Below are 14,848 nucleotides of genomic sequence, written 5' to 3'. Positions count from 1 at the left end.
AAATCATTTATCATTGTTCTATCATTTATACTGAATACTAATATGCTTGCACATGTATCTGGTTAATTGGTAGAAACTTGTTGCCTTTCTCCTTTAAGGCTCAAAACCTGTTTTGAAGTTTTTTCTATATTTAATAAATGATTTGTTATACTAAGGTATAAAACATCTAAATCAAGAAATGTATATTCTCTGAATATGCGAATCGGAAACAGCCCCAACCAGACATGCCCCTTGGTGAGTCGGTTTTTCATGGGTTGGTTGTATTTGCATATCGGAACGTGATTGGCTGTTATATTTTCTGACGCAATAGCACTTACCTGAAGTGTTTAGCACTAAATCAGACCCTCTTCCAGCTGTTTCTTAAAAGGACATGTTAAATCTGGAACAATAACATTCACAATTTTAAATGAATTCCCGTATAAAGTCATTCATCATCAAAGACATGTTTTATAAGGTTTAACGTGATTTCAACAGCTTGGATCGGATTCTGTCTTAAAAATGTAACTCCGGGGGGTGGGGGGTGGGGGGGGGGTGGGTGGAGTGAATCTGCCAGATTCATAAATGTAAACGTAAATATCCTTAGAAAGAAATTTTGACTGTGTATGGGAATATGAAATATAACCTTTTCTTATATAACATCCTCTTACAAATATTTGCATATTTCTTTACACCGCCATCTGATTCACATTCATCAGATTTGCACCATAGGGCAATGTAGAAGAAAATAGAAAATTCCAAATAAGTTTTAATTTTATAGCTGCAATCATCGTCCAGTGTCTCAAAACCATATAAAATAAATATACACATTTTACAAGAATTCCAGTGTCTAATGGAAAAGTGTGAAAACATAAGCGACATTTTGTTCGGGACAGGTTCAAACACTGGAGTGGTTATGACAGAATGGGAAACAAACAGAAAGCCAGCACTAAGAGCACAGTGTTTTCTTATATTGCAGTCCTCTCATGCTCAGGTAAAAGGTTTCCTAAAAAAAAAAAACATGGCAAACAACATTCATTTTTCATTTTAAGAAATCACAGAGTACTTATAACCTCTTCACATTTCATAATTTACTCTTTTATAAAAAAAAAAATATCGCATCTTTCTTTTTTATTTATTGAGGGAAGTGTGCGCCGGAAGACGGTGAAATGAAGTGTGCCATCTTGTAATCTACTCTAAGGCACCAGAGTGACCCAAAAGTTAACTTTGTTAATTTGAATTGAGTACAGATCACAGCTTTGTGATTTTGCACAGGATAATCTCTAGACTTGTATGTTATCTTTAAAAAAAAAAAAAAAAAATCAGTATAAAAATGTGCCTGAAAACTCACAAGAAACAGTCCATATACAAAATAGTCATTTCACCAGTATCTACATAATTACAAAAAAAAAAAAAAGAAACTCCTCTCGGAGGACAGACGAACAAACTAGGGCACTTGGTGAAAAATGCAGCTCATATTTGCATTAATTAAAATGTCTTTTTTTATCACACAGGTCTCATGTGACTCTTTCCCACTCATTCAGTTCCAATAAGTACTAGTGATAACATCCTTTATCACATCCTGCAGTTTTCAGCTCGAATCACTTGTTACACACAGCTCTATTATGCATTATGGGGGATGTAGTTTCCAGTTCTTGCAGCAGTTTGGCACGGTGCGTATCCCCCTCGAGCTCAGTTTCATACATTCCCTTCTTATCATTTATATTTCTGTCCCACGCAGGCAGAAGTCTGCAGTAATACTGTTCTCCACTGGAGTGTAGGAGATAAAGAGGTCAGGAAAGAGAGGCCAGGTGGTCCATAAAGCATGTCATCCTTCTCTCCGCTCCTCTTCTCATCTCTATCATGAGGACAGCTGCTGTTACGCAGGGAGAGACTCCTCTGGCTTCCTGCTGGGTCAGATTGAGGTTTCGTTACTGCCGCTGTGTTGAAAAAAACAAAGAGAGGGAAAGAGCGGGATGGAGAAAAAGAAAGAAAGAGATGTAAGAGATGGAGCGAGTGATACCATGCTGGTTAGATGGGTTTTCGGGCAGGGCTACAGGCAGATGGGACAAAAGTCCATGCAAAAGTGCAAGTAAAGAAAGAAATACCCTGCATTCAATAAACTAAACTGCATGCCTGAGAGGAATTCAACAAACGTTCTCAAAAATACTCTTTTATGTTTTTCACAAGCATAAAAGATTGTGTTAAGTCATATCGTTGGGGGTTGTATGCCTACTTACTCGGAGTCTGACTGGTTGCCGCCGTTGATGTTCAGCACCACTCCGTTCTGCAGCTCTCTGGAAGGCAGGACACGGTGGGGGGTTTTGATGAGGACGTTGTGACTGTTAACTCCGTCATTGGAAGTTACAGACGGCGTGCGTGAGGAGATGGTAGGAGGGTTGTAGTCTGAAAGTTTCTCTCTCAGTTTGTTCTTCATGTTCTTGTCTGAAAGTGGTGGAGGATATGTGATCTTGTTCTTCAGAATGCCTGTGGACAAAGGGAAGTTAAAAATGAATGTATAAAAATACTGTCGCAAAGGACTCTCTTAGTAATATTATTTCTAGGGCTGCCCCATAATAGTTGACCAATCGTTAGTCGTATAGAAGTGGCCTGGTCGTCTAAATTTTCATTGGTCGGTTAGTCGAAAAATTCCACCCATCCATCCACCCATTCATATATCATCCCAATCCATCCCAACTACATATAACCTACGTAGCCTCACATCCATCTATCAATCCATCTATCCATACGTCTATCTCTCCATTTATGCATCCTTCTAGCCATCTACATATCTATCCATTTAGCATCCCACCTAGTGCCCTCCACTAATATTGGCACCCTCGGTAAATATGAGCAAAGAATGTGGTGAAAAATTAGTCTTTAATGTTTAACCTTTTGATCTTTTTTAAAAGAATTCACATAAATACTCTGCTCTCATGGATATCAAACAATTGCAAACACAACACAGGTTTATCGAAAAAATATATCGTTGTTAAATGTACGTGTGCCACAATTATTGGCACCCCTATGAATTCATATGAGAAAAATATATTTGAAGTATATTCCCATTGATATTTAAAATTTTTTTAGTACACCTGGGTGACTAGGAACAGAAAATTACTCAACCATCCATGACTTCCTGTTTCACAGGGTTATAAATATGTGGTAACACGTAGGCCAAATTCCCTTAGTCATTCATAACAATGGGTAAGACCGAGGAATATAGCTGTGGTGTGTGGCAAAAGGTTGTTGAGATTCACAAAATGGGAAGTGGCTATAAGAAAATAGCACAAGCATTGAAAATACCCATTTCCACCATCAGGGCAATAATTAAGAAGTTCCAGTCAACTGGAAATGTTATGAATCAACCTGGAATTGGACGTGTGTCTGTATTGTCTCAACGCACTGTGAAGAGGACGGTTCGAGTGGCCAAAAAATCTCCAAGGAGCACAGCTGGAGAACTTCAGAAGTTAGTTGCGTCTTGGGGTCAGAAAGTCTCCAAAACTACAATCCGAAGTCACCTACATCACCACAAGTTGTTTGGAAGGGTTTCAAGAAAAAAGCCTCGACTCTAATCCAAAACAAACTTCAGTTTTTCAGACACAACAGGAACTTCAAATGGGATCGGGTTCTATTCTCAGATGAAACCAAAATAGAGTTTTTGGTAATAAACACCAGAGGTGGTTTTGGCGCACACAGAGAGGTAGCCATATGGAAAAGTCCCTCATGCCCACGGTTAAATATGGTGGTGGCTTTTTAATGTTTTGGGCCTGTTTTTCTGCCAGAGGACCGGGACATTTTGTTAGGATACATGGCATCATGGCCAGCTGGACAATGATCCAAAACATACATCAAATCAACACAAAAATGGTTTACTGACCACAAAATCAAGGTCCTGCCATGGCCATCCCAGTCCCCTGACCTGAACCCCATAGAAAACCTGTGGGGTGAACTGAAGAGGAGAGTCCACCAGCGTGGACCTTGAAAGAGATTCTGTATGGAGGAACGGTCTCAGATCCCTCACCATGTATTCTCTAATCTCATCAGGCATTATAGGAGAAGACTCAGAGCTGTTATCTTGGCGAAGGGAGGTGGCACAAAGTATTGATTAAAAGGGTGCCAATAATTGTTGCACACCTATATTTCACAAATATTTTTTTTTGATAAACCTGTTTTGTTTGCAATTGTTTGATATCCATGAGAGCAGAGAGTTCTCGTGAAGTTTTTTTTAACAAAAAAATGAAACAATGAAGAATTTTCACAGCCTTCTTTGCTCATATTTACCAAGGGTGCCAAAATTTGTGGCAGGCACTGTATGTGTACCCTCCATATGCAGCACACATCCCTCCATCCATCCTTGAAATCAGAAAATGGGCTTGCAGCATTTTTATATGTATGAATGTTGGTTTCCTAACGTGACTGGTGTACATTTGTATCTAATAACAGACAACAATGATCCTGTGTCCAACAAACAGTTTTAATAAACCTGAATTTTTTCCCTCACCCTTCCTCTGTTCTGGCTGGTGGTTGCTGTTTGTCTGGTTGGTAGTTCCTCCATCTTTGCTTGTGGAGTCCTTATCCTGCAGTGATTCTCCTATGTGGTTCAGCTTGTTCTCCTGATGGAGCTCCACATTCACTTTAGTCTCCACCCTCAGCCTCTCCGCCCCTCCTGCCTCCTCACTGTCACTCGCTGTTGCGGCCTCAGCGGGCCAGTAAGGCTTCATGTGATTCGCCACTGAGTCCACTGTGCCGTAAAACAGAAGGAGAAATAACCAATTACCTGACAAACACTCGTCAAAGAAAAGCACTTATCACTTATCCACGTCTAACCTATTAATATACAGCGATTTTAAAGGGGTCATAACATGATTTTGAATGTTTTCCTTCTGGGAGAGTAATGTATCTGTTTGTGCATGTATATGCTCTGCAAAGTCCCAAAACTCATATTTTCCCGCAAAGGGATTTATTCTGTCGAACAGAGAACACTCCTCCAGACCTGCCCGAAACGCGTCCAGATGTACTTCCGTCATTTCTCTACGTCACAGCATAAACCCGCCCAAAGGCGTGCCACGAAGAAAGAAGGTGAGGCTTCAGTGAATTCAGTCAAGGCTTTAGTGAATTCAGGCGCCATGTCGCGGAGGCGCTGTGTGTTTAACCTTCCGAAAACGGACGAAATTAGGAATCAGTGGTTACTGTTTATTTATAATGCTGTTCCTGAGCAGTACAACCCAAACGTTTGCTTAACGTCTGCTACCGTGCTAGCTAATGTAGCTTCGTTGTTTTTTAGTGTTCGTTTGTATGTCGGTAGTCTGACAGAGACGTTGATTGTAGCTGCTGCTGTGATTGTATCTTGAAACGGTTTATATCAATCGAATCACAAGGATCCTAGCTTTCCGAAGGTATATCACATGAGTGCCTATGTACACACGGAAACTGTGTTTCGGCTTGATCATACGCATTATCTGAATCGGGCTCGAACTGATATGGTAAAACTGACGACATGTTGATTAGGAGCTTAGAATAGCTCTAGAAGCCTCGGAGGCTAACGCTAGAACTAAAGGGAGTTACTTTTTTGACACACGCAAGGCTTTTGGCCAATCACAACGCAACGGGTCAGCTGGCCAATCAGAGCACTCGGGGCTTTTCGGAATGTGGGGCTTTGGAAAATTGGAGCGTTTTAGGCAGCCCGGTAATAGAGGTACTGCAATAATGTACGGTATTTGACAAATAATGCGTTTGTTTTTTTGTTTTGTTTTTTACATTAAAGCATGTTCACGTATTCTCTTACAACCAATAAACAACATAATTAACGTTTGAAAATGTTTTTAAAAAATCATGATGTGACTCCTTTAAAAATAAACCACGAGAGCCCAGTGCTGATTAATAAACAAACTGCAGGAACCTTTTGGAGTGCTGTGTAGTGGCTGCCGCTCGTTGTTCCACTTGGGCTTCATGTGGACTTCATCATCATCATCATCCTCACTGTCGGAGGAGTGGGACGAGGCGTAGGAGCTGCTGTGCTCATCCGCAGAAAGCTCGCTGTCCGAGTCCGAGTCTGACGACACCACGCAAAACGAGAAAACACACGAGCGTAACTCAACCATTCGGCTAGAACTGTTGCAGATGGTGTACGAATGCCTTCATACTTTTACAAACTAGGTTTTAGAGACACTTATTTATACACAAACGTGTTTATAAAACAAGTGTTCATTTAACATAATGTTAAAAAGAGAAATAAGAATGTAAGATCTGTACCGTCTGCCTTAGTGCCGTTGCGGTGGAACAACGAGCCATCAAGGTCTGCGTGTCCAGCTTTAGCTGTTCCTGTGGAGACACTGGGCTTCTGGTCATCTCTGTGTTTGAGAGAGAGTGAGGGATTCCGAGAGAGAGAGAGAGAGAGGGAGAGATGGGATAGATAGAATAGAGACATACAATGAAGGACAAACAAGAAACATCTTCCCTGTTATCCATTATTTATCCATCAATCCATCCATCCATTTCATATAGAGATGCACCGATATTAAATTTCTCAGCCGATACCGATAACCGATTATTCAGAGTGATATCGGCCGATACCGATAGTTCTGCCTTTTATGCCTTCTTTTAAATGAATAATAATGAATTCCAAAATTCTGAATGAAATGCAAATAAAAACTTTATTCTCTCCATTTCAACAAGTTGTTTCACAGTAACTGGTCTCATGAACAGAACACACATCACTCACATTAACATTAACACACGAACTCAATTCTGAAGATTAAAGTAAGAGTTCTTCACTTATTGAATGTTATTAATTCATATTAATATTGACTGAATTCTAAAAACCCTCCTGTTAGTCTCACATTCACTCACCACAAACAAAAGCATTTCTACTTCATCACTGACATCAAACTGCTAATATAATATCAACTTTTTATATATTAACATTAACTGGATATGAAATATACTGCTCTACATATAGTGCAATATATTACTTTTTTGTCAATGCATCTTCATTTAAATCTTTCACCGGTGTACTGGCCCTTTAATTCAGCACGAGCAGCTCGGCAAAAAAAATTTTTCTCGACGCCAAAACTTCCGCTTCACTGCTGCAGCGTCTGGTGTAAAATTTTAGCAGTGTAGAGATTACAAACTGCAGCTTTGTCGTCATTCCACACAAGACACATCGTCTTTACACACAGCACGAAATCGATGTGTTTTCCCGCCCTCTTTTGATTGACAGGATATAATCGGCCCTGATCATCGGATGTTTTTAAACTATTTAAACTATACATCGGTGCTTCTCTAATTACATGTGAATAAAAGTTGCTTTATTTATTCTGCTTAACATTTTTAACTCTTCCAAAATAGCAACAAAACGTTATCTAAAACAGAACTTAGGCTCGTTGCACAGTAGAGTACGCCTGTCTTATTTGGTGAATTTAACTATAGTTAATGATATAGTGTACAGCTGACTGGCCTAGTTAAAACTTCCTTGAGGAGGTGACTTCCTGTATAAGACAGTATAATACTGAAACCACAGTTGTAAATGTCAGGCTAATAAATTACTTTCACCAATCTGACACCGATCTCAACTACCCCTTTGGTAATTCTAGGGTTTGAGGTGTGTAGATACAACAAAGCACTGCAGTTCAGACTGACTGATATTTTAGCTGGAGGCACTTAAGCTGCATGTCCGAGTCTGTTCTGCACGGGCTCAGAATTTCCCAAAACACTTCCCACTCTGCCTTAGTCAGACATCACTAATGTGCAGATTAGATGGCTGTATGGACGAGGACAAAGATGAATTCTGTTCTGAACATGACTTCATCGAAATGGGAATTTTGTCTGATTAATGATATTAAAATCAGTCGTTGCATGGACACGTACGGTGTTAGTAGGTGTGTGTAAAACTGCAGTGTTGTAGAGCTGAGGCAGTGCCATGCGCTTGAGCCAAAAAAGAGTGAGGATTGTTTTACATGATATCATCAGTGGTATGAGTGGGTATGTTAGAAGTCCACATGGAAAAGAAAGAAAGAGGAAGAGATAATGAGAGTGAAGGAATGAGAGAGGAAAAAAAAAACATGAAAAAGAGAGAGAGGGTGCGAGGAAAAGATGAGAGGAAAGGTGTGGCAGGGCCATGCATGCAGCAGAATGTTACCTGAAAGAGTAAGCGAGGTAGCCGCTGTGGCTCTTGGCTGACCTGATGGTGCTCTCCAGAGACACGGTGGACTCTCCGATTGCTGAGCGGAAGATTGTGCCATCCTCTGTGTATGTGTTGTTGCAGTTCAGAGAGCGCTGGGAATGAGGAAGAGGAAGATTGTGGATGCACCATTGCAAGTAGTAATAAAAAAAAAGCTTTATACTATTATGTTTAATGCGGTAATTATTTGTTTGCCCGAGAAACTACTAAAAATTGCTTAAGAACATCTCTATACCGTTACTATAAATAAGCATGAATGTCAAATGGAAATGGAGTCATTTTCTCCTGCTATCTCTACACTACCTGAGGCATACTATCCATCCATCCATCCATCCAACCATCCATTTTCTATACCGCTTATCCTACACAGGGTCATGGGGGAACCTGGAGCCTGTCCCAGGGGACTTGGCGCACAAGGCAGGGGACACCCTGGAAGGGGGTGTCAACCCATCACAGGGCACAATCACACACACATTCACAAAACTACAGACAATTTAGAAATGCCAATCAGCCTACAATGCATGTCTTTGGACTGGGGCAGGAAGGAAACCCCCGAAGCACAAGGCGAACATGCAAACTCCGTGCGCACAGGGTGGAGGTGGGATTCGAACCCGCAACCCCGGAGGTGCAAGGCAATCCAATATCTGTTCATCTGATTTATTTATTTTTTCAACACTGTAAACACCTGTTGGTCGTTAGCTTTAATATTTGAAACTGAGGGCTCTCATTTTGTACTCTGAATTTTTAAACAAAGGATTGAATTAAACTGAAATCTTCCATCCATTCATCCATCTTCTACCACTTACTCCTTTTCAGGGTCACGGGGGAACCTGGAGCCTATCCCAGGGAACATCGGGTACAAGGCAGGGTGCACCCTGGACAGGGTGCCAGAAAACTGAAATCTTGTGTTATTGAAAAACAAACCAACTTTATCTGACTATACTGCAAACAATTATGTGTGTGAATTATGGATATTTGCTAGCTGAAGTATGTAAACATTATCGAACTCTTTTAGTAGGATTAAGTGACTGTGTTGCTTCTAATCATGACGAATGCCACAATCTTGTAAGGCATTACAGCTTTTCCATTTGAGCACCAGTCTTAAATACTGATACGCTAAGGCTGTGTAAAAGGCCTCCTAATTGGCAGCTGACATTAAAGTTTAACGATTCCAATGCTTAAATGAACTAAGGAAGTAATATCTTCCTGGCTATTAGGAGACCTTTAAAGGTTACTGAGCCTTATAAGGGCCAGGTGCATTCACATGCTCAAGCATGGGAGCAGCACCTATTGAACATTTAGCCAATATTTACATGCTTTGGCTTGCAAACAATATAGTTTCACAGACTGCATTATAGAGATGAAGTTGGCTTGCTTTTGAATATAAAACACACACCCACTGGCATGCGTGCACAGGACTGAAATGCAGACAGGCTTTCTAATTGTTTGTAAATTGCCCAATCAAATCGTTAGTGTGCTTGGAGTCGGTACACAGCTTGAGACAATATTTGCGTCACCTTTTTCCCTGTCACAGATCTGTCGCAGCTAGGCGCAATCAGTCTTCTTAATTTATATTTCCATAATTCTCAGTAGTAATCACAATGTACAATAACAATAGATACGTTTGCTAGCTGGATAGCTTAGTACACGCCAATCTATATCATCAGGGAAAAAAATGTCCAAGAGGATCTTCAATTCCAAATACATTACACCACAGTGTACTCAAGCAATAATGTCACAGACACTGTGACACGCATCAATGTGGACAGTGAGAGAGCACTGGGTGCGAATGACTGTGAGGTTTCAGTTCTGCTACGTATCACCTTCCTCCACTTACAGTCAGCAGAGAAGCACGCGTCGTAGTCGACTCTTCTGGCACTGGCTTCTTCCCTGTGAACACCAGCTTCAGATTCTTTCTCACTTCTTTACTTAACACACAGTGGAAAAGGAAAATGAAAATGCCCTGCAAAAACACAAGAAATCCCAATAAATGGTATATAGTGACGTGTAATTCAACGACACAGCCATATGTAAGATCAAGCCGAGCTATTTGTTCTCTAGCTATTATATAAATATCTAGAAAACCTTTAGACGGAATTGTTCGATTATTATGAGGAAACCGAAGTACAATGCTCAAACTACTTAAAAAAAAAAGAAGGGTTACAAAGTACACTACAGAAATAATCCTAACTAAATAAAATAATACCGAATGCTGTCAAATTTGTAGGAACCTGCTCAAGTCAAATAATAAAAAATATCAGAACTTTGCTCTAAAATGATTGTTATACAAAATAATAAACCTTTCAGTATCATTTTTTCTTCATTTATTTAAAATAAAATCCACAGACTGAGTGTTACAAATATAAACTTCAGACTAAAATGCACAACAGTTTGTCCAATTATATAAGACTGAAAAGAACCCAATGCACAGACACTCCAGAATATTTATTATTCATTTAGCACTGTAGTTTAATTCTGTGCTTTTTGTGCATCCATAAAAAATAATGCATAAATACTTATATATTTTAAAAAAAAACTAAGTATATAACTAAGTACACAAACAGTAAACTGAAGAAAGTCACTGTCGGTGACTCTGGGTATTAGGCTAAAGCTAGCGGAGTTGCTTTAGGTGAGTATGACATCACGTGCCATCGAATAGGAAGCGACTTTTACTTCCGGTTAGTAAAAAAACTGTTAGTGTTATATTTGAGAAGATATTACCTTTCTAAAATTCATACACTACACGATAGAGTACAGTGCATAGTGTAAGTGTATAGTACATCATTTGGGACACAACTTTAGTATTTACTCTCGGTGTTTTCTGAACAGAAGTAACGTAATGAGTAAATCTCCCCCGGGCTGCGCACAGACCAACTAATCCATAATGAGATTCGTTGACAACGATTTCGATATCGATTAGTTGTTGCAGCTCTAATTTAAACTTAGCCCTTATTATATACCCTAATACATTCTGATGAAATAAATTATGGCACTTACACACACTGCTATGCTCGGAGTATTATTTCCATATTCAGCAATGTGAACTCTTATAAATGAATTTCAAGCTAAGTAAAAGTAAATAAATACCGTATTATTCAAATTTATTTTTAATATTTTCTGCTGATAAAATGCTCAGTTGAAAAAAAAAGAAGCAGAACACAAAGTATGGCTTAAGTGTTTCATAGCATTTCATCGGCATTAGTCTAGTGAACTCACCTGTAAACAGCTGAAAATGGCAAACAGGTAGTGGAAGAGCATGACATCACTGTTAACAGCCATGAGGCCCAACAGCCAGGTAGCACTGATGAGCAGCAAGAGCAGGAAGGCCATCCGCAGTGCAGGACTGGACACACACACACACACACACACACACACACACACACACACACACACACACATAAATATATAACTCGGAATACCTTTATATCATAAGCCCTGCAGGTACTCAAAGTCTGAGTGTGTGGATAAAGTAACTCACATGGCTCCAGACTTCTCGAAGCTTCTGCGCCTGCGTCCGCACGATGCCTTGGCCGCCAGCACGAAAATCACTATGTTCACCTGTGGCACAGATCATGCCAACCGTGTGAGGATTCAGTGGAACTTCCAAAATATACAAACGATACAAACGATAACATGATATTTAATAAAGAAAATGGCTGAAGAAAGCCATATGACACGCGAAGGATACTCATTGTCATTGTGTTGCATTTTCCTGTATGTGTGTGTTTTGTGTTGCAATGCACCGACCAGCACGACAACGGCGATGGGCCCAGCGAAGCTCCAGATCAGTGTGTCATGGACTGATAGCCAGCAAAAATCTGGGTTGCCATAGCCCTGTGGATCTAACCCAACAGCTAGACCTGCAAGCACACACACACACACACACATGCGCACACAGTGGATTATACAAACACTGCACAGGGGGTTCAAATGTAAAGGGAGTAGATTATGAGCTGAATAAGAGCATGTCTGGCCTCTATTATGTGTGTGCTAGAATTGGTTTTGCTCTGGCTTTGAGTGGCTGCCAGAGGGGTAAATGACACCTTCATGGAGCCAGCACCTCAGAGGAGGTGTTCTAACTAGACAGAGAGAGAAGGAGTGTGTGTGTGTGTGTGTGAGAGAGAGAGACTTCTTTCCCAAGGGATCACAGTGATTTTTCAGAGATGAAACAAGCTCCAGCATGACTTCATGGCCGTGTGGTTTGAATTAAGTATTTTTACATGGCTGTTTGTGTGTGTATGTGTTTATAGATGTACACCAGTTTATTTACCTGTCTTGTACCTACATTCATTGCAAGGCGGCTGACAATTTGTTCATAACAACAGTGTGCTTACATAGATGGGAGGTTTTCTGCGATAATATAGCTAACGAATGGCTACAATGCACAGACTGGTGACAAATTAAGGGGGAAAAAACAACATAACGTGCCTTAGTAAGGCGCTCGGCCACCACAGGGCTCCGGAACAACTTCAGTGTGTCTTGGCAGAGATTCTACAAGTCTCTGGAACTGCACTGAACGGATGAACATCATTCTTCTTAAAGATAATCCCCTGGTGTTTTGATGATGGCGTTAGAGTGCGCAGTCTAACGTGTTGGTCCATATGAGTGTATGTGTGTGTGAGTGAGAGAGAGATAGAGAGAGAGAGAGACTAACCTGTGATGATAGCAGGGATGCCCCACCCGATGGCATAGTAAAAGCGCATGTGACCGTGGTTGATGTTGCGCATCTCTGTGAGCATGCGGTAAATGTGCAGGCCTTCCACAAACATCCAGGCAAATGTGCACATGTAGAAGAAGTGCAGCAGGATTGCAATCACTGTACACACAAACTGCACACAGCACAGAGAGGGAGAGAGAAGGGAACTTCAGAGGGGACACATCAAGGGAATTTGGGGTGTAGTTAGTAACATGGCAGTTGGAGGCGGTGTACCTGCCCCTGAATAATCAAAGCCACTGTTAATATTCAGACAAGAACAACAAAATGCTCTCTCAGCTATTAGTACTTCCTGTTTACTACCTGTTTACTATTTAAGGAGGGACTGCAGATATCTAATAACTTCCTAGTGTTCTGAAATAACATGTTTCTGAACAAACATGAACCAGGATTCACCTCAAGTTCCTTCAGTTCCTTTTGGTGCCAGTTGTGGCCAAACCCTGAACAAAATCCTAACTGGACCCTTTACTACTGGACCGGGTGGCAAACAGATAAAAAGCACAGTGCTAGTTTTCTGATATGTTATACCATGAATAATGTTCAAGAGATTATGTAGGCGATCCTATGTGCTCCTCATGTTAGTATTACACTGTTTATAAAACTAGAACTGTATGTGGGAAGTCCATATCTTATTTTTATTATTACAGCAAGATTATACACTATGTTTATATACGATATTATAAGCAGCTTCACTAGTAGACACCAGTCCCTGCTTGTTTCCATGCCAGAGCCCACAGATTGACATCAGAGAGAGCTCATTAACGCAGACTGTACAACTGTAGCGTCCTGTCTCGCTACTGCCTAACACCACACACACCCCTGTTTATCACTACACAAAGATAGGCTCATACCTGGAAAAAAAATTAAACGGTAAAAGTCTGTAATAGAATAGAATCAACAGAAGCATAGGGGAAACAATAGCTCATATAAAGGGGAACTATGGCACAAGTAAAAAAAAACAAAAACAAAAAAACAAAACGGAGCATTCCTGTCCAAAGAATTAATTGGTACACATTACATAATCTAGCTAACAAAAGATGCCTGTGGTATTTCGAAATCTTTTCATGGTGTCTAAGCTCCCACCAGTTTATAGTCTGCCAGTGCCTGAGGCCAACAACTCAAACACCATCGCTCGAATGCTGTAATCTAGCTCGCCTTCCAGGTACGAACAGCATGAGCAATGTGTGTGCGTGTGTGCTTTTTTTTTTTTTTAAGTATAATTACAGGGATTGTCTCTCTACCAATGAAATGGCTGTCTCTCTCTATTCAGCGGTGAATCACCTGAGTCTAAACAGACCCTTTTCCCTACGCTGGTTATTCCCAGTCATTTGTCAACAGCTATCCACTTGCCCCAACCCCTCACTGCACACAGCTCCTAATTAAAGACTTATGGGATGGAATTAGTTAAGTTTGACAGCAAGAAACCAACCTCCAAAAATGCTCCTCTAAGCAAAATATGCAGAGTAAAAATATTCCCGTCGTAGTCGAGAAGTTCTTCCACATCCAAAACCTTTTCTATAAACACACCACCAAAGCTTCAAATCCCATTTGTAAAACAGCAGAAATAGTCTATTTGCAAATGGGGAAAGAGAGCGGGTCTCACCGGGTTGTCTGTCTGGTTAATGCCGATGAGGAAGACGAGCTCGGAGAAGAAGAGCGCTGCCACAAGGTTCTTGTGGATGCTGTGCAGGTTGGAGCGGAGCTTCTGCAGGATGGCCAGCAGGATGAAGGTGATCAGCAAAGCCAGCAATGAGGCAGAAACTGTGGCATATGTGACTATCTTTAGTGGCAACACATCTCCATGCTGGGTGGACGAGGTGGAAGTGAAGTCAAGGTGGTGAACGAGTCCAGAAAGAATGAGAGAAGAAAAATTTTGAACACGATGATCAACAACCAAGTCTGACACAAATAAAATTTCCGGAAAAGCTAAAATCATTTCAGCTCGAATTCTTCGCTTAAAAAAACAACAACATGCC

The 14,848-nt window shown here is 40.6% G+C and overlaps 1 protein-coding gene across 5 annotated transcripts in view; it reads right to left on the bottom strand.

Annotated features, from left to right (window-relative positions):
• Positions 1 to 727: 727 nt before the first annotated feature.
• celsr1a (cadherin EGF LAG seven-pass G-type receptor 1a) overlaps positions 728 to 14,848 on the bottom strand; it is a 96,431-nt gene continuing 82,310 nt past the window's right edge. For 2 of the 5 annotated variants that reach the window (XM_017494493.3, XM_017494497.3), the window contains 12 exons: positions 14,476 to 14,676; positions 12,813 to 12,987; positions 11,906 to 12,018; positions 11,637 to 11,716; positions 11,375 to 11,501; positions 9,996 to 10,121; positions 8,117 to 8,253; positions 6,232 to 6,329; positions 5,879 to 6,031; positions 4,481 to 4,720; positions 2,217 to 2,463; positions 728 to 1,886 (listed from right to left, as the gene is read on the bottom strand). In XM_017494493.3, coding sequence (XP_017349982.2) covers positions 1,856 to 1,886; positions 2,217 to 2,463; positions 4,481 to 4,720; positions 5,879 to 6,031; positions 6,232 to 6,329; positions 8,117 to 8,253; positions 9,996 to 10,121; positions 11,375 to 11,501; positions 11,637 to 11,716; positions 11,906 to 12,018; positions 12,813 to 12,987; positions 14,476 to 14,676 — 1,728 coding nt within the window. In that variant the 3' untranslated portion in view covers positions 728 to 1,855. Of the gene's footprint in view, positions 1,917 to 2,216; positions 2,464 to 4,480; positions 4,721 to 5,878; positions 6,032 to 6,231; positions 6,330 to 8,116; positions 8,254 to 9,995; positions 10,122 to 11,374; positions 11,502 to 11,636; positions 11,717 to 11,905; positions 12,019 to 12,812; positions 12,988 to 14,475; positions 14,677 to 14,848 lie in introns of all 5 variants that reach the window. The other 3 variants (XM_017494494.3, XM_017494496.3, XM_017494495.2) reach the window with 3 other exon arrangements.

This window comes from Ictalurus punctatus, chromosome 19, assembly GCF_001660625.3.
Source record: "Ictalurus punctatus breed USDA103 chromosome 19, Coco_2.0, whole genome shotgun sequence".
NCBI classification, from domain to species: domain Eukaryota; kingdom Metazoa; phylum Chordata; class Actinopteri; order Siluriformes; family Ictaluridae; genus Ictalurus; species Ictalurus punctatus.
This window is presented reverse-complemented; position numbering and strand designations above follow the sequence as displayed.